At 43.2% G+C, this 23,956-nt stretch overlaps 1 protein-coding gene and 1 long non-coding RNA gene across 5 annotated transcripts; one reads left to right on the forward strand and one right to left on the reverse strand.

Annotated features, from left to right (window-relative positions):
• Window positions 1-715: 715 nt before the first annotated feature.
• Window positions 716-4,594, reverse strand: LOC123993947. Of its 3 annotated transcripts, none has more exons than XR_006831537.1 (2): window positions 4,514-4,594; window positions 716-3,708 (listed from the first exon to the last, which is right to left on the reverse strand). It is a non-coding gene; the product is annotated as an uncharacterized LOC123993947 (long non-coding RNA). The 3 variants fall into 3 exon arrangements; XR_006831538.1 differs by having other exon boundaries at window positions 4,071-4,588; XR_006831539.1 differs by having other exon boundaries at window positions 4,067-4,588.
• A 62-nt stretch (window positions 4,595-4,656) lies between these two features.
• LOC123992822 (remodeling and spacing factor 1-like) lies at window positions 4,657-22,594 on the forward strand. 2 transcript variants are annotated; one of them, XM_046294364.1, is made up of 17 exons: window positions 4,657-5,073; window positions 6,185-6,276; window positions 6,340-6,432; window positions 9,867-10,072; window positions 11,160-11,323; window positions 11,478-12,990; window positions 13,274-13,397; window positions 13,547-13,741; window positions 13,957-14,061; window positions 14,328-14,407; window positions 14,514-14,562; window positions 14,657-14,760; window positions 18,136-18,203; window positions 19,720-19,891; window positions 20,041-20,258; window positions 20,384-20,554; window positions 20,981-22,594. In XM_046294364.1, exons 1-17 carry the CDS (start codon window positions 4,920-4,922, stop codon window positions 21,472-21,474), a joined length of 4,002 nt encoding a protein of 1,333 aa, XP_046150320.1. In that variant the 5' UTR covers window positions 4,657-4,919; the 3' UTR covers window positions 21,475-22,594. The 2 variants fall into 2 exon arrangements, with proteins under 2 accessions (XP_046150320.1, XP_046150322.1); XM_046294366.1 differs by having other exon boundaries at window positions 14,660-14,760.
• Window positions 22,595-23,956: the final 1,362 nt, after the last annotated feature.

Raw genomic sequence — 23,956 nt, forward strand, 5'->3', positions numbered from 1 at the left:
TCAATCTTTTACTGTACTGTAATATGTATACTAGATCTACATTTACATTTGAACTTATCCAGACGAATTTTGCCTGACACTGTTTTTCAGAAAGTTTTACAAATGGATGGAGAGGAGATCCAGCATGAGTTAATTTACGTAAATGAGGCTGGGTTCAACCTGATGAGAACACGGAGGGGAAGAAACATCATTGGCCACAGGGCTATAGTCAATGTCCCAGGGCAACGTGGGGGTAATATAACACTGTGCAGCCATTACACAGAATGGTGTCCTCCACTGCCATGCCCATATGGGCCCTTACAACACAGCACTCATACTTACATTCTTGGACCAATTGCACAACATAACAGCAGCAAATCAAATCGATCATATGCAATACATTGTTGTCTGGGACAATGTGTCTTTCCACCGCTCTGGTCTGGTTCAGAACTGGTTTCAGCAACATCCACATTTCACTGTCCTATATCTTCCACCATACTCTCCATTCCTCAACCCTATAGAAGAGTTTTTCTCAGCATGGCGGTGGAAGGTATATGATCTCCGTCTCCAGGCTGAGGTACCCCTCATCCAAGCCATGGAGGAGGCCTGTGACCAGATGGAGGTAGCAGCAATGCAAGAATGGATTCGTCATTCAAGACGTGTCTTGCTAATGACAACATTGCCTGCGATGTTGATGAAATTCTCTGGCCAGATCCAGCTAGGCGAAGAGACAATGTCTAGTTATTTTTTATTTTTTTGATCTTACAATGCATAAAGTGACGTTTGGTTACAGTATTATGAATCTCCATGTCAACATTTTGGGCGTGTTGAGAAATAAATGAGTTTCTTCAGTCTGCAACATTGGTCTTGTGTAGTGTTTGGTGAATTGACATTATATTTGTACTTTGTTGATAGTAGCCTACTCTAATCATAGGGAAGTAGAAGTGCTAAAAGTGTTTTAGGTTTATCACAGCAGAGTGTAACTCGTGCAAACAGAGTATAGTAATGAGAACGTGTGTGTTTCATATGGCAACAAAGTGTGGTTTTTAAAAAGAAGTGTATAGTTTTTACAGTGTTTAATTTTGCAAAGGATCTGTGGTGTTTTGCTAATTGGGTGTGTGGTTGTGCTAATTGTGTGTAGTGTTTTGAAAATTGGGTGTAGTGTTTTGAAAATCGTGCTTAAGCAATCAAAAAAAACTGTAAAAGAGTTTGGCCAATGTTCCAGTGGGAGCCGTCTGCACAAGTGCAACGCTAAACCAAACAGTCCTCAAGATCCAGCAGCAGCCTCATAGTGAACACGACATCAACATGCATTTTATGACATTCATGTTAAGCTGGAGGAGTATAAATGTGCCTGCTTGGAGATTTCACTAAAGGAGAGTGCCTCCTATGCATGGTATGATGCACTTAAACTTCAGATCACTGCTAGTTCAGCAAAGAAGGTTCCTGTGCGCACCTCAACAAATCCTGACCACTTTGTGCGGGAGCATCTCTTCCCCAGGTTCCATGGAAACTCAGTAACCACATATGGCAAGGAAAATGAGCAGGTGGCCAACACATGGACGGAGAGCTGTGGGTTTAGTCTGGAGAGCAGAGGCACAGCAGTGAGTCAAGGAGCCATGGCTTTCTGCAAGCCCCGATGTAGTGTTAAACTCTCAAAAACTTATAGAAATCAAATGTCCTGTTCTGAGTAAGAAGTGTGAGTCTCTGGCAAACTCACTGATGTGAAGCTGGTGAATGCGGTTCCCCAGCTGCAACCTAATGGAGCCTGTGGGTACTACATGCAGGTGTAAATGGGCTCCATCCGAGCTGGTTGTTATTTATATGCCTTTTGAGGTGAAGTTCTGTGCTGATGTAATCACTAAACTAAAGGCATTGTATTTCCCACATATGCTGCCAAGGATAGTATATGAGTTCCAGATAGGCAGACTAACTATGTGCTCCAAATATGTTAATCTATGTGGTATCTAGGCTCGGGGCCTAATACTTTGTGTTTTTAAATAGTTATTTTTTTGCCTTGTAAAGCTGTCAGCTCTACTGTATCTAAGCATAACTCTGGGTTGTTTTTTTGTCTTGCACAGTTCTCTTCATATGCACATTGCCCTGATTTATATTTGCATAATTCTTCTTGGTGTTTTTTTACATCTTTCCTTGTACAACTCTCTTCAAACATGCTTATCTAATGTTTAAGGATAACACCTTATGATTGATGAATATTTTAATCGTACCTTGTATAGCTCTTTTTTCATATGGCACTTCGTGAACTCATCTTGCACTTAGCAACTTACGGAGTTAATAAAAACATTATAAAACTCCACTTTGACCTTTTCTTTGATATTTACCATTTTGAAAAGAAGGATGAGGAGGCATGTCTAAAGTATTCAAACGTGTTTTCAGTTTGATTCTGGGTTTGGTTTTCAAGGGCACAAATTAAGAATAATTGTGTCACTTGACATTTGTCTTCCCTCTTGGTCTGTTAGTGACATTTGTGTTGAAGAAAATGTATTTGAAATAGATTTTAAAAAGCATTATAGCAGCACCTAGTGGATGCCTGTAATTATCAGGAACCGGCAAAATTACAGTAGATTTCAAATATAGGAACAAATAATTCCGATTAAACTAATATATATAGTATCTCAGGTGGATGAAATGATAGTGTTTAAAGTTACATTTCAAATGTATGAACATTCTCACTGCTCATTCTGCATCCTCATGGATGATCTCACCCTGCATGTTAACAAGGGCTGCACAGATTCTAAGGACTTTGTCCATTTTGTGTGTCAGGTTGATGGGAACAGTCTAGAAGAGGATTTGAACACCTTGAGTCTGATAACTCTCTAAACATGTATATGCACATTAACTATCCTTCTTGTGCTTGCGACATCCTCGTCAGACAGCTGGCCTCCTTTCTGGGTGAAGGCTGGTATGGCAAGGTTTACCTTCCTCTCATACAGCAGATCTCGGATGGTGAAGCCCGTCAGCCATAACTTCATTGCCAGGCCTAAGGTATTCCAGGAAGCCAGAGTTTTGGGTGATGAACTTGTCATTACATCTGCCTCTATATGCAGGAGAAATGAACATAATGAGTCCACATAGAGCAATGGCAACCAAATACTTGAGAGTATTGCTGGAATAATAGTGGCTGTATGACTCCCATCTGGAATCGAGATTGTCTGCTTTCTGGAGAATGGTCTCAGAGCAGTGGATGATGCAAGTGGTGTTGGATAACTTCTCTTTGAAGCACTGAGGCAGCGTCTTCAGGATTGTCTAACCTCGGCTGCCATGGAATGTAGATCCTCATGAGCTCCTCCATTGTGTCAATCCAGTAGGAAAGGATTCTGCTCACTACTCCCTGGGACACAGCAAAGTGTTCAGCAATATCACTGTGGAGTAGATTCAGCTTCATCAAGGTTAACAGTATTTGATCAGTGATATGCATTTTGAAGTTAGCCGTGTAGAATTTATGCAGAAATGCTACATGGTTAAAGAAAACACTTAGAGGAAGGCCAGTATACAACACTGAGCTAGTGTCATTCTTCAGGATGGTGTGGGTCAATGACTCTGCACCACCACATTGGGTTTGTTTGTGGCAGATGGGCTTGTTGACTGGTTCACTTGACACATAGCTGTGATCAGTCAGTGCTGGAACATCCCATTGAGTATCAGCACCTTTATGCTGCAGTGCCATTGGCACACTCAGATCAGACTCCACATCACAATTGTCTTCATCTGTCAAACAAACATAAGAGACCACAAGTTTAACAAAGTAAAATACACAGTCTACTGGTTATGGTTAAAAGAAAGACAACAATTTGAACAATTAATTATTTAGCTAGCTAGACATTTCATGAGCATCACCAGTGGCATGCCAGCAATAATAATTATTAATTATTAATATTAATTATTGCATTGGTGAGACATTGTTAGTTATCCAACAACTTCTGTCTGACAATGTAGGGGATGAGCTAATTAGCTAGCAACAACATCAGATGGGCTGCCCCCAAGCTAAGTAAGCTAGAATATGTTAGCTAAGCTAGGCAACAGTTAGCTAGCTACAGTATGTTAGGACTTAGGAATGGCTACCTACTTACTACAGTTAGCTAACGTCTGCCTGATTCAGGATACCCTATATGTGACGATAGCTAGCGAGTAACGTTAGCAGCTAGCTAACAGCTACTGTACATGTATGTGTTAATGTTCTGATGAGATGTCGCCTTCTGATCTATACTGGAGCATCATAGCCCAGCCACTTCTCAGTGAAAGGATGCTCTTCAGTCGGCCACTTGTCCACGAAGTGATAGGAACACACATAGGGTCGGTTTGGAGTTCTCTTTTTAAAAATGTTTATGTTAGAGGTTTCTTCAAGTGCAATGCGCTGAGGCAAATCCGAAGAGACTCCTCGCCCTTGGGAGGCGGGTGCAAATCAAAAGGCGCCTCACAACTGCACTACCCTCTCAAAAATTGTTCTGTGGTCAAAACACTCCTGTTCCATGAACAGCTTCCGTTTCTGCCAGTTATTGTGGCATCCCCTTACCGATCACAAAATGCCTGTTTTCCGTCCATATTTGGGAAGTTGTAAGAAGCGACAGTGAGATATGTAACTAGCTAACTGTTGCCCGGAAGTGCTTAACCGGAAGTCAATCACACAAAAAAACCTAAACAGACCCCGCCCATATTTCCGTTGAAAATAAGGTGAATAGACTGTACTCTACATGACTCGTACACCAACTAGCAAAGTAAATGTTTAGTAATCGTACAGGCCTAGATAATGAACCACAATAACATTATTGATGTCTGAAACTTGCGTCCCTGGGGGGAATACCTGGGCACAGAGCCCCCTCCTTCGTCTACCCATGATACGATACTTGGCGCGTTGAATTCTGGGCTCCTTTCTGTCCTCCCAAATCCGTTCATTCTCATCCTACTCCCCGGCTGGAAAAATGGCTGCTTCAGCGGCAGCGCAGGGCTCAAGCCCCGGTCTCTGCCCCAGTTTCGCAGTGGTCTGCTCGTTCCTGGAGCGCTACGGACAAGCCCTGGACCTACCCGAACTCACCTTTCCGCAGATGGAGAGGTATCTCCGGGACACATCGACAGGTGGGAAGGGAGAGGATGAGGGCATCATCATCACTGACTTTCCAGCTAGCTGGGTGGTCAGGGGGGAACAAGTACAGCTAGCTGGCTTAGGGGAGTTTCCACACACTGTGACATGTGCCTCGGTGTTACTGATTGATGTAACTAGATAGCTAGATGTATCGTTACTTAGCTATTTGTTAAGAAACTAGCCAGCCATTCCTGCTTGAATGACCAAACTAACTAGTTAGCTACCTTAATTTCGTTAGCTAGCGGACGTTAGCTATTAGGTGTACTTTTCCATCATGCTTGCCTGCCCATACTAGTGCAAGAAAAGTATACAACTCAGCCCCAGGTGTGTATGAGTAAATACTATTTGAATACAATCGGTGTCGTAAACAGTTGTCTAAATAGTCCGATAAAAACACTACTTGGTAGACTGTCCATTTCGCGCAGGCGCAATGCGTGATGTGTAGTCGAGCAACTTCATGCTAAACCAAGCTAACGTTCGTCAACACATCAGTGGCTATTAATTAATTCAAATAAAATTCCGCTGATTTCAAATTACTCATGCTTTACATTTGTCACAGTTTATAATTATTTACATCCTCATTTGAGACAATGTGAGCTACTGGGGCTTTCTTGTCACGATTTAGCTAGCTAGTTATCTGGCTAGCTGTGTGTGGCGTACCTAGGCTAGCATGTACTAACGTTTTAGTATCTGTAGGAAAGATGTTGTTACAAGTTAGCCAGTTAGTTAACTGTCTGTAGATAGCCGTGATAACGTTGTTTGCTCTTTCCACATTTCCTTCATTGTTCACCAAAAACATCGTCGTGTTTTTTTTTATTAATGCAAAAAATGACAATGAATCACAGTTGTTGATCTTACCTCCACGCCTGCCACTGTTAGCTAGATATTTGAGGATAATTCTTAGAAAGTGTGAATCGATGTGAATTGCACAGACAGTCAGAATACCAGAAGGAGAATGTTGAGTTTTAAAAAATCCACGGCACAATGGGTGTTGTAATAAGTGTTTAGTGTTGTACTAGCTGTTGTTATGACAGTGTACTTAGTTTTATATCAAACTAATGTATTAACTCATGTATTATTTCTCTGTGTGTGTATCTCTCTCAGTGCCCAAGCCACTAGTGGAGCTGCATGTCAAGCTGCTAAGGAAGCTTGGCAAGTCTGTGTCTGCAGACAAGTGGGAGAGGTACCTGGCTAAGGTAAGCTGTGCTTGGTGTGTGCTTAGTGTGTACACCTGTACTGACTGTATATATGTCATCCAGGTATGCCAGGACATCAACAGTAGCTGGGCCTGGGAGCTGGAACACAAGGGCTACCAGGACATGAGCATGGAGTGCAAAACCAGCATCCTCAAAGTAAGACACACACACACACACCGTGTGCAGACTATCACACTAATATAACCAGACTACCTCTTTACCTCCTCTGTGATATCTACTGTTATGTATGAACAGTATATTGATCATATACAGTGCCTTCAGAAAGTATTTATACCCCTTGACTTTATACACGTTGTTGTGTTACAGCCTAAATTTAAGACTTTGTGTCACGGATTTACACAATACCCTATAATGTCAAAGTGGATTAATCTTTTTATAAAACATTAGTAAATAAAACATTTCAAGCTTAAATATCTTGAGTCAGTAAGTATTCAACCCCTTTGTTAACAAGTCAGATATTAAGTTGCATGGACTAACTCTGTGTGTAATAATAGTCATTCAAAAATCGTGTTAAACACTCATCTCTGAACCCCACAAATAAAATGATCTGTAACGTCCATCAGTCGAGCAGTGAATTTCAAACACAGATTCAACGATGAAAACTGCAAAGAAGGGCACCTATTGGTAGATGGATACATATATATATTTTTAAAGCAGACACTGAATATCCATTTGAGCATGGTGAAGCTATTTTTTATAATTTGGATGGTGTATCAGTACACCAAAGTTACTACAAAAATTGACGGAGAGTAAGGAAATCACGCAGGGATTTCACCCTGAGGCCAATGGTGATTTTTAAACCACTTACAGAGATAGCTGTGATAGGAGAAAGCTGAGGATAGATTAACAACATTGTAGTTACTCCACAGTACAAACCTAAATGACATAGTGAAAGGATGCCTGTACAGAATAAAACAATTCAAAAACATGCCTCCTGTTTGCAATAAGGCACTAAAGTGATACTGAAAAAAATAACTTCAGTTTTTGTCTGGAATACAATGCACTATGTTTGGGGTAAATCCAACACATCACTGTACCACTCTTCATATTTTCAACCATGGTGGTGGCTGCATCATCTTATGGTTATGCTTGTCATCGGCATGGACTAGGGAGTTTTTTAGGATAAAAAGAAAAGGAATAGAGCTAAGCATAGGCAAAGTCCTAGAGGAAAACCTGGTTCAGTCTGCTTTCCAACAGACACTGGGCGACAAATTCACCTTTCAGCAGGACAATAACCTAAACACAAGGACATTTATACACTGGAGTTACTTTTTATTTTATTTATTTTTATTTAACCTTTATTTAACTAGGCAAGTCAGTTAAGAGCAAATTCTTATTTACAATGATGGCCTACCAAAAGGCAAAAGGCCTCCTGCGGGGACAGGGGCCTGGTATTTAAAAAATAAATACAATATAAATATAGGACAAAACACACATCACAACAAGAGAGACACACCATAAAGAGAGACCTAAGACAACAACATAAGGCAGCAACACATGACCTCACAGCATGGTAGTAACACAACATGACAACAACATGGTAGCAGCATAAAAACATGGCACAAACATTATTGTGAAAAGTCAAGAACACGAAGGTCAAGAAGGTAGAGACAACAATACATCATACCACACAACCACATCTGTTAAGAGTGTCCATGGTTGAGTCTTTGAATTAAGAGATTGAGATAAAACTGTCCAGTTTGAGTGTTTATTGCTGCTCGTTCCAGTCGCTAGCTGCAGCGAACTGAAAAGAGGAGTGACCCAGGGATGTGTGCTTTGGGGACCTTTAACAGAATGTGCCTGGCAGAACAGGTGTTGTATGTGGAGGATGAGGGCTGCAGTAGATATCTCAGATAGGGGGGGGGTGAGGCCTTTTGAGGCCTTTTCCTGCTGATCTATAAATTATGTCTCTGTAATCTAGCATGGGTAGGATGGTCATCTGAATCAGGGTTAGTTTGGCAGCTGGGGTGAAAGATGAGCGATTACGATAGAGGAAACCAAGTCTAGATTTAACTTTAGCCTGCAGCTTTGATATGTGCTGAGAGAAGGATAGTGTACTGTCTAGCCATACTGCCAAGTACTTGTATGTGGTGACTATCTCAAGCTCTAAACCCTCAGAGGTAGTAATAACACCTGTGGGAAGAGGGGCATTCTTCTTACCAAACCACATGTCCTTTGTTTTGGAGGTGTTCAGAACAAGGTTAGGGGTAGAGAAAGCTTGTTGGACACTAAGAAAGCTTTGTTGTAGAGCATTTAACACAATATCCGGGGAGGTGTCAGCTGAGTATAAGACTGTATCACGTGCATATAAATGGATGAGAGAGCTTCCTACTGCCTGACCTATGTTGTTGATGTAAATTGAGAAGATAGTGGGGCCTAGGATTGAGCCTTGGGGTACTCCCTTGGTGACAGGCAGTGGCTGAGGCAGCAGATGTTCTGACTTTATACACTGCACTCTTTGAGAGAGGTAGTTAGCAAACCAGGCCAAAGACCCCTCAGACACCAATACTCCTTAGCCAGCCCACTAGAATGAAATGGTCTACCGTATCAAAAGCTTTGGCTAAGTCAATAAAAATAGCAGCACATTATTGCTTAGAATCAAGGACAATGGTGGCGTCATTGAGGACCTTTGAAGGTTGCAGTGACACATCCATAACCTGAGTGGAAACCAGATTGCATACCGAGAGAATACTATAGACCTCAATAAAGCCAGTCAGTTGATTATTGACAAGTTTTTGATGAACAGGGCAAAATAGGAATAGGCCTATAACAGCTAGGATCAGCTTGATCTCCCCTTTTAAATAAAGGACAAACTGTTGGCAGCCTTCCAAGCATTGGTAACCTCCCCAGGAAGGAGAGAGAGGCTTGGCGATGATAGGGGCAGCAGCCTTAAAGAAGAAAGGCTGTAAACCATCTGACCCAGATGTGTTTGGGGGTCAAGTTTAAGGAGCTCCTTTAGCACCTTGGACTCAGTGACTTCCTGCAAGGAGTAACTTTGTGGCGGGCCAGGGGAAAAATGGAGAAGCTTCGGGGATAGTCGCATTAGAAGGGGTGGGAGATGAGAAAATGTTGGACAGGCAAGGAGGCATGGCTGAGTCAAATACTTACCAAGAGGACATTGAATGTTCCTGAGTGGCCGAGAGACAGTTTTGACTTAAATTGTATTAAACATATATGACAAGACTTGAAAATGGCTGTCTAGCAATGATCACCAACCAACTTGACAGGGCTTGAAGAATTAAAAAAATAGTAAAGGGCAAATATTGTACAATCAAAGTTTGCAAAGCTCTTAGAGACTTACCCAGAAAGACCCACCGCTGTAATCACTGCCCAAGGTGATTCTAACATATTTATTTTCCATTAATCATTTATTTATTTTGAAATTAAGAGTTTTGTGTAGATCGTTGACAATAAATTCCAATGAAATTCATTTTAATCCCACTTTGTAACAACAAAATGTGGAAAAAGTAAAGGGGTGTGAATACTTTCTGAAGGCACTGTACTGTTTTCTTCTTTCTCTGTCTGACCCTAACCCCCCCTCCCCGTCTCTCTCTAACCCCCGACCCCAGTACCTGTGTGAGATCCAGTTTGATGACAACCTGAAGTTCAAGACGTTGGTGAACGAGGAGGAGGCGGAGGCAATGAGGCTGCAGCCGTTGGGCAGAGACAGACAGGGCCTGATGTACTGGCTGCAGACTGACGCCCAACACAACATCCGACTGTACACAGAGGAACAGGACGACTGGGATGGATCCACCTGGAGCTGTATTGTCAGGTAATGATGCATGGAAAGATAGATGAGATATAATTTTTGTAACCCTAGTCGGAGCATCTGAGAAGAGAGAAAGGGTGTATGTACAGTGCTGTGAAAAAGTATTTTCCCCCTACTTTTGCATATTGTTGATTCTGAATGTTATTAGATCTTCAACCTAATCCTAATAATAGATTAAAAAAAGGGAACCTGAGTGAACAAATAACACAACATTGACATATTTATTTCATAAACAAAGTTATGCAACACCCAATGCCCCCGTGTGAAAAAGTAATTTCCCCCTTACACTCAATAACTGGATGGCCTAACATTCTCCTGTAGAATTATCTGATAATAGAAGGAACCATGAACTCTGCTCTGTGTCTGAGAATTCTACAGGAGAATGTCAGGCCATCTGTCTATGAGCTGAAGCGCAGCTGGGTCATGCAGCATGGTCATGCGGCAGGGTAGCCTAGTGGTTAGAGCATTGGACTAGTAACCGCAAAGTTGCAAGTTCAAATCCCCGAGCTGACAAGGTACAAAATCTGTCGTTCTGCCCTTGAACAGGCAGTTAACCCACTGTTCCTAGGCCGTCATTGAAAATAAGAATTTGTTCTTAACTGGCTTGCCTTAGTAAAATAGATTAAAAATCCAAAACACACAATCAAGTCTACATGAAAATGGTTAAAAAGCAACACATTCAAAGTACAGACCTAATCCCAATTGAGATGTTGTGGCAGGACTTGAAACGAGCAGTTCATGTTTCAAAACCAACAAATGTCGCTGAGTTAAAGCAGTTCTGCATACAAGAGTGGGCCAACATTCCTCCACAGCGATGTGGGAGACTGATCAACAACTACAGGAAGCATTTGGTTGCAGTCATTGCAGGTGGCACAACCAGTTGTTGAGTCCAACTACTGTGTTAATTAAATAAATTAAGTATACATTTTTGGGGTTATTAGTAAACTCAGGTTCCCTTTACCTAATATTAGGTTTTGGTTGAAGATCTGATAACATTCAGTATCAAAAATATGCAAAAATTGAGAGTATCAGAAAGGGGCAAATGCTTTTTTATGGCACCGTATGTTCAGAATGTTCTGTTTGTCCTTAGAACCCGGAATGACTTAGCCGATGCTTTGGACCTCCTGAAGACCCAGCTGGATCCAGAACACAAGGAGAAAGAGGAAGGAGAGACGGAGAAAGAGATGGACAGAGAGAAGGGAGGGTCCAACTGTGCCACACCTGTGGAGAGGGGGAGAAGAGGCCAGGAGGAGGGTAAGGGTTCTTTTGTTACCTGTAATAGGATGGTGTAGTTAGTAGTAACATGATCATGTGGTCACTACTGCTCTATTATAATTGTGTTATTATGAATGAATGTTGGAACCAGAGCTGCAATATAACATTTCAACATGTGTGGTGATTTTTCAAGGTGAAGCTGGAGGAGAGGTGAAGGTGGAGGAAGAGGACGCGGCAAGACAGATGAGGAAGGCTGAGGAAGACGAGAAGAAGAGTAAAGAGAGAGTGAAGAACGAGGATGATGAGGAAAAGCGAGAGAAGAGTAGATCATCTTCCTACCCAGAGTCCACTAGTACGGACGTCAACATGGCGTCTTTAGCAGAGAAGGAAACCCCAACCAAGCTTGCACCGGTAGTCTCAGTGAAGGAGGAAAACATTGCAGTTGAGATGAAGGAAAAACAAGGTGAGAAAGAAGAGGGAGAGAAACAGAGCGGGAGGAAGGAGGAGAGGTCAGAAGTGATTGACAACAGAGTGAGCACCATCACCGCACTGGTCAAAGAGGAATCCCAAACGCTTAGCAACTCCCCTAGCAATGCTGTCTCCGTCGTCATGGTGCCTATGTCGGCAACGATGAAACAGGAAGTTCCTCCTGTGAAGGAGGAAGCGGAGAGGGCGCTGAGGACCGATCAGCAGGCCAAGATACCACTGAAGAAGAGAGAGCTCTTTGGCGCCAACCGTCACCATAGCAACACACATCACAACAACAACAATGATATGCACAGCAACCATCACAACAACAACAGCCATAGCAGCAGTACTAGCAGTAGCATCATCGTCCGTAACCCTTCAGTAACACATACCAAGGAGGAGCAGCTGGGGAGGCAGTCAACTCCTGATGGGGGCCTAGCAGTCACACTGCCAGAGGAGCTGACCAATGGGGGGGCTCCCCTAAACGGGCTTGGGGGGCTCATAGGGGGTATATGTCATGTGGGGGTCATCTGCAGGCCGGCGTCGCAGAAACAAGATGGCGGATCGGTCTGTACGGAGAGAACCAGACTAGGGTCAGAGGAGGGGGAGGAGAGGGCCAGAGCTCCAGACAAGGAGAGGAGCAGGCAGTCAGTCCTGGTAAGGAAGAGTCCTGGCTGGGGAGAGACTGGAGCCCCATCACCCCTGGAGCCTAGAGGACAGGAGAGACAGGCAGGAGGAGAGGAGAGGGAAGGAGAGAGAGCGAGGAACGAGCAAGGAGAGAGATCGAGGGAGAGGTTAGGAGAGGATGGAAGAGAGAAAGCAAGGGAGAATTTACATGGAGACCAGTCTGGAGAGAGGGATGACAACCCAAAAGAGAAAAAGACTAACCTCCATGTGGAGAAAAGCGAGGGATGTCATGGAACAGAGGAAGAGGAGAAGAAGAAGAGTACCTCAGGAGAGAAGGAGCAGGAGTCAGAGAGAAGCCAGACTGTAGAAGGACAGGTGGACCAGGGAGAGGTCCTCAACGCAGACACACCAGCCCATGCTGGGGTGAAAGGTGCTGGGCATGGAGCAACAGACCGGCCGGGTCCCCTGGAAGCCTCCTCTGAGCTGCAGAAAGACGGGATCAGGCTGAAGATAAAGATCCCTCCCAACCAGAGGAGAGAGAACGTGCGAGAGCAGAAGGGGGAGGAGCAGGGAGATGGGAGGTCTCTGCGGAGATCGGCTCGGATCTGCAGGTAAGGTCCATGATAGAATCTCTTCCCATTTCTTTCATCACAATAACTGAGGTGGCAATTTATCATGTAGAACTGAATAATAGATACAAAATTCTGATTTATTATCATGCTCTCACTCATCCCCGCCGTGCTGGCTGGGTCATAGGGCAGCAACAAAGGCTCTCCACTTCTTCTGACTGTCTTTGGCCATCTTCTCCAACTGTGCCCCAGTTCTGCTGGTAATTGTTGGAGCTGTCTCCATTGTGCTGTAATTTGATATTTTACTGATCAACCCTACCTACAGACCCAGCCCAAACAAGGTGGAGAGGCAAGACGCACCCCCAGGGGTGAAGGAGGAAGAAGAAGAGAAGACTGCTCAATGGCAAAAGAAGAGAGAAACCCCTGAGGGACAAAGCAGGACTGTAAAGGTAACTACTTTGTTTTAAAAGTTAATTTACTCATAGGTGATCTAGGAATAAGGCTTTGTATGAATGTGAAAATGATCATAGCCAAGAAAATGTTGGTTATCAAGGTGATTGATTGTAAATGTGTGTTTTATGTGTGTGTGTGTCTACAGAGCAGACGAAGACATCGAGGCGCCCGCTGGTCAAATACTCGAGCGAAGCGATGCAAACCGAATGAGGGAGGAGAGGGGGAGGAGGGGAGAGGGGGTGGGGGAAGTGGTTGTGACTCAGATGACTCTAGCCAATCAGAGGAGACGCCTAATGAAGATCCCTGCAGCCACTGTGGACTCCCAAACCACCCCGAACTGGTGAGAAGTGTGTGTTTGGAGTACATTGTGTTTTTTGTTTCTTTACATCTTGGCATCCGTATGACTTATGAAATATTGTGCTTTACTGTGAAGCCAGAAACGGCGTGTGTTTAAACTGTTTCCCTTCTGCAGAGCACTATCTATTCTTGATTTCATGAGTTTATTTACACCAAACACCTAAATGTGTGCACAACCTGTGTGTTTCTCTGCTGCAGATCCTGCTGTGTGATTCATGTGATAGTGGTTACCACACCGCCTGTCTCAGACCCCCTCTCATGGTCATACCTGAGGGAGAATGGTTCTGCCCGCCCTGCCAACACGTAAGAGAGAGAGAGAGAGAGAGAGAGAGAGAGAGAGAGAGAGAGAGAGAGAGAGAGAGAGAGAGAGAGAGAGAGAGAGAGAGAGAGAGAGAGAGAGAGAGAGAGAGAGAGAGAGAGAGAGAGAGAGAGAGAGAGAGAGAGAGAGAGAGAGAGAGAGAGAGAGAGAGAGAGAGAGAGAGAGAGAGAGAGAGAGAGAGAGAGAGAGAGAGAGAGAGAGAGAGAGAGAGAGTGTGTGCATGTATTAACACTGTCCCTGGTCTCTGTAGAAGCTGCTGTGTGACAGACTAGAGGAGCAGCTGCAGAATTTGGATTGCGCTATGAAGAAAAGAGACAGAGCTGAGAGGAGGTCACACACACCACACACATATATACACACTCAATCTCACACGGTCTCACTCAAACACTGTCACACACACTGAAATGGTTGTGTAATTCCAGTTTTTTCTCTGTAGGAGGGAGCGTCTGGTGTATGTGGGAATCAGTGTGGAGAACATCATTCCTGTAAGTACACACACAATTAGGAACATTTTGTCTAGAAGGCCAAATGTGCATAAAATAAATGATCATAATCTGAATTTGTGTGTTGTGTTTCTAGCAGGAAGGGGAGGAAGAGGAGAAACAGGCAAAAAAGAAAGATGCAAAAAATACCAAAAATCTGGGAAGGAGGTCTACCAGAACCAGGAAGTGTATCAGCTACAGGTGTGTGTGTGTGTGTGTGTGTGTGTGTGTGTGTGTGTGTGTGTGTGTGTGTGTGTGTGTGTTTGGTGGAATTAAATTGGGGCGTGTGTATTTGCTATTCATCACACATCTTATTTATCACATGCACACGGCCTACAGTGAAGTGAAACATTTAATTCTAAATGCAATTGGGTGATAAACAGTTGATGGCCACAATTATAGAGCTATAATTGATTTATTTTTCTCAACTGATAATTGAAGCTCGCCTCCCATTCGCCATTCCATTGCATAGGCTATGGTAGGCAGGCTATCAGCGCGTCACTCACTAATTTGCAATGTGAGCTGGAGGCAGTATGCATTTTGAAAACATACTAAATTGTTTGAAACCTATGTGTTTTACTTCATATTATGAGTCATGTCTTACCTTGCTTCAAAGTAGCCTCGGCAAAATCCTACAATAGAAACGTGGAAGGAATTATTTTAGAAATACTTCCTCATATGCCATTGAAACCAGCATTTCTCTTTTGTTCTATTGGTTTTTAGCGACCAATCCTAGTTGCATCTTTAGATTCCCCTTCATTCTAAGTTTCTAACAGAGATGTTTATCTCTGTCACATATGGAGCCGCAATTCTATACAGGTGCATTGTATAGAATTGCATTTTGGCAAATGTTTGAACATGTGTTATTAAAAATTGTTAAGGCGATGGGTTCCCCTACAGGAACTCCACCCCCCAGTTCAGCTGAAAAGGTGGCGCAGGGAATGCAAAAATATTCTTTAGATATATTTAACCTCCACACATGAACAAGTCTAATACCTCAAATGAAAGATAAACACCTTGTTCATCTACCCAGATTTTTTAAATGTTTTACGGTGAAAACACAACATATATTTATGTTAGACCACCACCAAACCAAAGAAAAAAACGTAGCCATTTTTTCCAGCAAAAGATAAAAATCACAAAAGCAGGATAAAAAAATAAAATAAATCACTAACCTCTTGAAAATCTTCATCAGATGACAGTCATATGACATGTTACACAGTACATTTATGTTTTATTCGATAATATGCATTTTATATCCATAAATCTCGGTTTACATTGACGCCATGTTCAGAAAATCCTCCAAAATATCCGGAGGAATTATAGAAAGCTACGCCAGATAACAGAAATACTCATCATAAACTTTGACTAAAGATACATGTTCTACATATAGTTGAAGATACACTGGTTCTTAATGCAACCGCTGTGTCACATTTTTTTTTTTACGTTACCGAAAAAGCCTAACATTGCAATAATCTGAGACAGCGCTCAGACGTAACAATATTTCTCCGCCATGTTGGAGTCAGCAGAAATACAAAATTACAACATAAATATTCCCTTACCTTTGATGATCTTTCATCAGAATGTAGTGCAATGAGTATTAGTTCAACAATAAATTGTTTTGTTTCATAATGTTCAATTCTAGTGTCCAAGTAGCAGCATTTGCTACCACTTTCAGCCCACAACAAAATGGCATTATTTTACGACACCAACTACTTTCCTTCCCATTAGGTCAAGGTTCACAGCAAATGCTCCATTACACGTTCTACTGAATGAGGACATCTAGTGGAAGACGTAGGAAGTGTTTCCAGATCCATAACTTGTTGGGAAGGGGGGGGGGGCGATGACATCAAAGTTGCCCCAACTTTCAGGATTTCAAAACTTGTTTGGAAGATTGCCTGCCCTGTGAGTTCTGTTATACTCACAGACATAATTCAAACAGTTTTAGAAACTTCAGAGTGTTTTCTATCCAATATTAATAATAATATGCATATATTATCAATTTAGGACAGATTTTGATGCAGTTCACTATGGGCACGCAATTCATCCAAAGTGGAAATACTGCCCCCTATCTGTGTTAAGCACTGTTGGTAGACGACTTCATGGGTTTCGCAACCAATGCATATGGATCTGGTCAATTTCTCAAATGGCCGGTAAATTAAAATCTTCCCTGTCATGTTGTCCCAATGACAGTATAAATTAATGGTAAATGCTGCTCTTGGTTTTCACAAGATTGGAGGATGGCGTATGTAGCTTGTTGATGATACAGCCCGGGATCAAACCAGTCTCTGTAGTGCCGCCTCTAGTACTGAGATGCAGTGCCTTAGACAGCTGCGCCACTCGGGATATGGAATTAAAATGTTGAAGGATAGGCTACCAAGAGGTAGGCTGCTACTTAATATTCCGAATGGAATTGTTGTTATTTGTAGGATGAGAGCACATTAACTGCAGCCTCAGTTAGCCTAGCTAGCTAACGTTAGCTAGCTTAACTGGCTTCTTACAGGTTTGATGCAGTCAAGACAGGTACTAGGTAATCATATTCGATGATAAATAACCTAGCTATGGCAGCTATATATGGCAAAGGTAAAAGGGATACCTAGTCAGTTGAACAACTGAATGCATTCAACCAAAATGTGTCTTCTGCATTTCACCCAACCCCTCTGAATCAGAGAGGTGCGGGGTGCCGCCTTAATCAACGTCATCGGCGCCTGGGGAGCAGTTGCTGTTACTGGTTAACTGCCTTGCACAAGGGCAGAATGGAAGATTTTTCCATCTTGCCCACTCAGGGATTCGAACTATCGAGCTTTCGGTTACTGGCACAACGCTCTTAACCACTAGGCTAACCCCGCCCATAGTCTACTATAGCGCGAGTCGGCTTGATTGGTTGCTCTTTCCCTCCCTTCTCCCTGTGTCACTCACAGTATTGCCTCTCCCGCGTCTGCTATCGCGGCACCTTTTCCGGTCCTCTCAAGCTTTATCAGCTCAGGGTTAATAAAGTCGCTTTTAAAAATGACTTTTCTGCTGCTTCCCTCATTCTGATCAGACCGGGTCTGGATCCAACCAGGTCTATACGTAACGAGTCAAGTTGTCCTATGGCCTGAACAGAACGGCTTTTTATATTTAAACATTTTATTTATGCATATTGGGTCCGGGTGGGAAAGCCCCAGGTCCATTTCGGAATGGATCCAACTTTTTGGACCCGTCAAGAAATCTAGTGTGAGCTACTCCAGGAAGTGATGTTGGAGGCTAGCTCAGTGCTGCCCCCTCATTGAGTCACTCAAGATGAAGGCCGTCCGGGGGACTGCAGGCTGCAATTAGCAACTAAATTATTATTCTAACTTCTTCTATGCACGATTTTAAAACATCTGGTGTATTAGAAGCAATTATTGGTACCATGATTGTCTTCCAAAAAAATTGTGTATGAAGATTGCCATTATTCCATTCAGTATTATGGGGGATCCTGTTTTCTACTAACAATGCGTGCAGTACCGCGGTCGGCCTTGAATTCCTGTGGCTTCCCCCTGCGTTGTCCAGCTCCACATGTTCCTAACGTAAACCCCGGTGTGTGTGTTCCAGGTTTGATGACTTTGATGACGCCATTGATGAAGCGATAGAGGAAGACGTCAGAGATGCTGATGGGGGAGGTGAGAAATATAGAGAACATGAGGACATATGAAAGCTGGTGGTTCCTTTTAACATGAGTCTTCAATATTCCCAGGTAATAAGTTTTAGGTTGTAGTTATTATAGGAATTATAGGACTATTTCTCTCTATACCATTTGGATTTCATATACCTTTGACTATTGGATGTTCTTATAGGCACTTTAGTATTGCCAGTGTAACAGTATAGCTTCCGTCCCTCTCCTCGTCCCTACCTGGGCTCGAACCAGCAACACAACGACAACAGCCACCCTCGAAGCAGCGTTACCCATGCAGAGCAAGGGGAATAACTACTCCAAGTCTCAGAGCGAGTAACGTTTGAAATGCTATTCGCGCGCACCCCGCTAACTAGCTAGTCATTTCACATCGGTTACACCAGCCTAATCTCGGGAGATGATAGGCTTGAAGTCATAAACAGCTCAATGCTTGAAGCACAATGAAGAGCTGCTGGCAAAACGCACAAAAGTGCTGTTTGAATGAATGCTAACGAGCTTGCTGGTGCCTACCATCGCTCCTTCAGACTGCTCTATCAAATCATAGACTCAATTATAACATAACCGTTCCGTATTTTATCTAACGGGTGGCATCCATAAGTCTAAATATTCCTGTTACATTGCACAACCTTCAATGTTATGTCATAATTACGTAAAATCCTGGCAAATTAGGTGGCCCAAACTGTTGCATATACCCTGACTCTGCGTGCAATGAACGCAAGAGAAGTGACAATTTCACCTGGGTAATATTGCCTGCTAACCTGGATTTATTTTAGCTAAATATGCAGGTTTAAAAATATATACTTCTGTATATTGATTTTAAGAAAGGCATTGATGTCTATGGTTAGGTACACATTGGAGCAAGGACAGTCCTTTTTCGCGAATACGCACCGCATCGATTATATGCAACGCAGGACACGCTAGATAAACTAGTAATATTGGAGCAAGGACAGTCCTTTTTCGCGAATACGCACCGCATCGATTATATGCAACGCAGGACACACTAGATAAACTAGTAATATCATCAACCATGTGTAGTTAACTAGTGATTTATGATTGATTGTTTTTTTATAAGAGCATTAAACTTATATCTAGCAACTTACCTTGGAATACTGCATTCGCGTAACAGGCAGGCTCCTCGTGGAGTGCAATGAGAGAGGCAGGTCGTTAGAGCGTTGGACTAGTAACTGAAAGGTTGCAAGATTGAATCCCCGAGCTGACAAGGTAAAAATCTGTTCTGCTCTGAACAAGGCAGTTAACCCACCGTTCCTAGGCCGTCATTGAAAATAAGAATGTGTTCTTAACTGACTTGCCTAGTTAAATAAAGATTAAATAAAGGTGTAAAAAAATTTTTTTTGCCCAAATCGGTGTCCAAAAATACAGATTTCCGGTTATGAAAACTTGAATTCGGCAATTCCGATTAATCGGGCGACCTATAGTTTAAATGACAGAATACTTGCCTGCCTGTGTTCCTGTTGTTGTATGTAACCCTATGGTCCTGTGTGTAGGAGTGGGGCGGGATAAGGACATTGCCACCATATTGGAGGAGGGGAAGGAGAAACGAGGACCAACCACAGCTCAGGCCCCTGCCACCAGGAGCAGGAAGAGGCGGAGACTTAACGACCTGGAGAGCGACAGCACGGCTGCAGAGAGTGAGGAGGAGTTTCAGCTCAGCGCCAGGTGCGTTTGTCCCTGACTGGCCTAAAGTCAGTCCTAGTAATTCCGTGGATATGTGTGTGTGGGTGCTACGCATTGGAGCTACCCCCCATATTGTAAAGTCATTTTTTGTTTGAACACTATAAATGCAAACTTTTAACTTGTGTCAATAGTACGGAGGAGGAGTTTGTAGCGTCAGGTGATGAGGAAGCAGCCAGTGATGTGGACAGCTTTGCCAGTGACCCGGGCTTCGTAAGCCAGTCTACACGGGCACAGAGACGGGCACCTAAACAGAGAACCACCAAGACCTCAGCAAAGTGCAAGAAACACCCTCGCAGACGGAGGAGAGGATGGGGGGAGGAGGAGAGTGAAGATGAAGAGGAAGAGATAGGTGAGTAAGGCTTGGAATATGAGTTGGGAAAAGATGACACACACCCACAAATCCAGGTTTGGTGCTGGAGGTTAAAGAACATGTTCAGTTGAAAGTCAAATAAAACTCTCTTTGTCTCTCTGCAGAGACCAGTGATTTGAGTGACAGCGATGAGGACAGGAAGAGGTGTGGTTTAAGGCGGGGCCGGAAGCGGGAGGTGAACTACCGCGAGACGTCGGAATCTGAGGGTTCCCAGGCAGCCACTAATAAGGACAAGGCCAAATCCGGCCGTCGTCTCTCCAGCTCAAACAGTGATGGTCAGTTACTATGGTTACCATCCCTGCCCCAAATTAGGGAGGTCCATGTGGAACTTGACAGACTGTCATTTAGTGAATGTAAACAATTCATAACCAACCCGCATTCAGACACTAGCGGCAAAAAAATGCTTCTGCAAGTGAAAGCGTGCCGATAATGTTCCACCCCTCCCTCCCCCTCCTAAATTTAAACCAATCTAAACCGACCACTGTCCCTAAACCAACATTTTCTGGTTGGCTGGATGAAGCGGAAAACACGTCACCAGATGCAGAGAAAATAGAGCCGTTTTAAATTTTTCACCACTTCCACGGCAACTTTGGCCATCGATTCCATTGCGCCGGGCAAAGGAACGTTTTTGCCGCTAGTGTCTGAATGCGGGGTTAACTCCTGCTGATGTCTGACTCCGCCGCTCGCTCCCTCTATTTCAGAATCCTCCCATTCCAGAGAGTCTGAGGAGGAAGAACAGAGGGGAAAGAGGTGGAGAGAAGAGGTGGAGACTAGAACAAGGGGAAAGAAGAGGGGAGGAGAGAAGATGGGCAGAGGGAAGCGGCGAGAGGTGTTGATAGAACAGCGGAGGAAACATCTATCTCTGCTGAAGAAATGCAGACCCTCCACTAAAGATAATGAGGATGATAATGGGGAATCGGAGTCGTCATCCGAGGAAGATCGTCCTATCCGCAAACGACTGAACCGCATCGACTCTGATGAAGAGGGAAAAAATAAGGAGGCGGATGAAGAGGAGAAGAAGCTGAGAAAGACGTTGTCAAAAGACGAGGAATCAAACAGCCCTAACAGACAGCAGGCCTCTATAGGCTCAATGAAGCCTGGGGCTGAGTGTGCAGCCTTACCCAGGGACAGAGCAGCCAGAGCTGGACAGAACAGGTCTAACAGCCCCCCACCTCCTGACCAGTCAGATGCATGATGACATACAGACTGTTACTTTTAGTTATTTTTTTTAACACTTTCTTGCCTTTCACCAATGACTTTTCTCATTACCTCATCATCATCCCTCCTTCCGTTTCTCCTTCCCCTCGTCCCTAAACAAGATGAGTAACTACTGGACCAAATGCACTAGCACCATCCAACACGCAGACACACAACACAATACACAGCCAGAGGGTGAAGGACTGTCCTGACCGCCACCAGACAGACACCCGCCTTAGCTGTTCTGGACTGTACATAGATGCTCTCTCTGCTCGGCTGCTGAACCTGTAAAATGCTAGATGTTCCCTTCTCTCTTCTGTCTCCTTGTAAAATAGTGTTCTATATTCCATGAAGGAGAGAGCGAATGGACTGGTGTGTTTAATTATCCCAAAAAAAGAGAGTTGGATGTTTTAAACCAATGGAAGAGCTGCTCCTGTTCTGCTGTGAACCAGGTAGATAATGACTAGAAAGAGATTCATACAGGCTGATTCATCTCAAATGGCACTTTGCAGATTTGACCACAGTTACAACTACAGTTCTGGATACAGTTGTAGTTATAGCTACAGTACACTGGGGGCTTGGCAGATGGACACTGGCAAACCTAGCTGATTCAGTAAATCAATTCACTGTTGGTTGATATGTGTTAGTTGAAGTGTACCTCCTCTCACTCAGTGAGGACTGAATAATTTCTCCACAATAGTCTACAACTCTTCAGTCCAGTCAAAACATTCTACATCCTACTACTATTTGAGAGGATGGGGGCATACTCATTAGTCAGAAAAAGGACTGAAACAGGGAGACCTACCTGAACTTGCTAAATGTTTTGCTGCTTTGTGCCCTAATGAATATGGCCCCGGGTGTGAATGCAGTATCTGGCCCTCAGTCCACTGTCTGTTTTTATCATTAGAGTTCTATCTGAACTGCTTGTAGATTCTATCATTCTAGCTCACTGTTCTTATGTTGGTTTCTCCCCCCCAAAATATAAAATCTTTTGAGATGTTCAGTCTGAAAAAAAAAATCACCCAGTTTCATCCAGTGTATGTACAGTATGTTTATAGTTGGTGCTGTAACATAGGTGTTTTATAAGTTATTAAAAACCAATATTCAAGCATCTCACAAATGCACTTTGTCTGCTTTTGAAATCTTTTACTATACAAAGATTGACTACACAGTGGACCCATGCAATGGGATGACATGTTCATTGACTGACACAATTGGTATGTTTTTGTTTGCTGTTATACCAATATAAACACAATCAGTGAGTACTTCCTACAGCAGGGTGCCACGACTGGCGGTCCGCGGGCCAGTGATTTAATTTGGCCCCCAAATCAGCGCCAAGTGACTTTTTTTGGAAATCAGTTCCCAAGTATTCCCATGCATAATATACATGTGATCTTAAACAAATGTAAGCTAGGTTTGAAATGGTTTTAGTCATCTCTGTTTGGGCTTCTTGCAGTCTACAAATGATTTGTAATTATGTTCTAGTTGATGATCCCTGTCCTACAGTAGTGATTTTTATGTTAAGCTTTTTAAATTTAATGATAATGCTGTATCAGATAAAAACTAGTGTATGTATAGGCTATCAGGAGTCCATGAAACCTGCTGCTCAATGGTAGTCTTTGTATGCACCCCAAAATGGCAGCCTATTCCAGATAGTAGGGCTCAAGTAGTGCACTATATAGGAAATGGTGCACTATATAGGAAATAGAAGTGCCTTCATCTTCCTGGTTTAAGATTTCAGGTGTTGAACATGCACCTTTCTTCTGTGTCCAGATCTACAGTGTTCCTGTGGCAGAGTGGTTGTCTCTGGTCTGGCAGGACTGTTGCTGTTACCAAGGCCATAGGTAGTGGTACTGTGAGGTACCTGGGTTCTATACTTTGCTCTGGTACATATTTGACTTAACGGCCTGTCCACCTAGTGCAGTTTGCTAAATCTAGAATAAGAATGTACAAACGTGTTAGTAAACCAAATAGTATGGTTTATACGTTGGACAAATGAACCAAAGGTTGAGAAATGGTATGGGGCCCATGGTAAATAGCCTGCATAGTAATAAATAAGAGCTAGCCTACTATTGTGGTCACTCCACCAATGTATACTACTCATGGCAGACAACATACAGTACCTCCAATTTGAGCCATTTTCGCAATGGCCCCAGATTTCCTTGAGCTATTTAAGTTCTTATCGAACGTTCCACTCCCTGTACTCCATGCCATGTGCCAAACTGTTTGGCAATAGCAAGGAGTGAGTGAAACGTTAGATACGAGACGGATACTCAGACTAGCGACTATCCAGGCTTTACGGCGGGTCTTATCTTAAGGAATAAATACAAGTTTTGCTCTGTTACTTGTCTGTTGGTACATACGATCGTACAGCAGCTTGTTTGAATTGTTATTGCCAAACGTCAAAGCGAGGAACATGTTTTTTTTTTTACTTTTCGCGCTGCTAGTAGGAAGGAAATCATCACTTCCTCGTATAACCC

The sequence above is a fragment of the Oncorhynchus gorbuscha genome, linkage group LG13 (assembly GCF_021184085.1).
Source record: "Oncorhynchus gorbuscha isolate QuinsamMale2020 ecotype Even-year linkage group LG13, OgorEven_v1.0, whole genome shotgun sequence".
Lineage (NCBI taxonomy): Eukaryota > Metazoa > Chordata > Actinopteri > Salmoniformes > Salmonidae > Oncorhynchus > Oncorhynchus gorbuscha.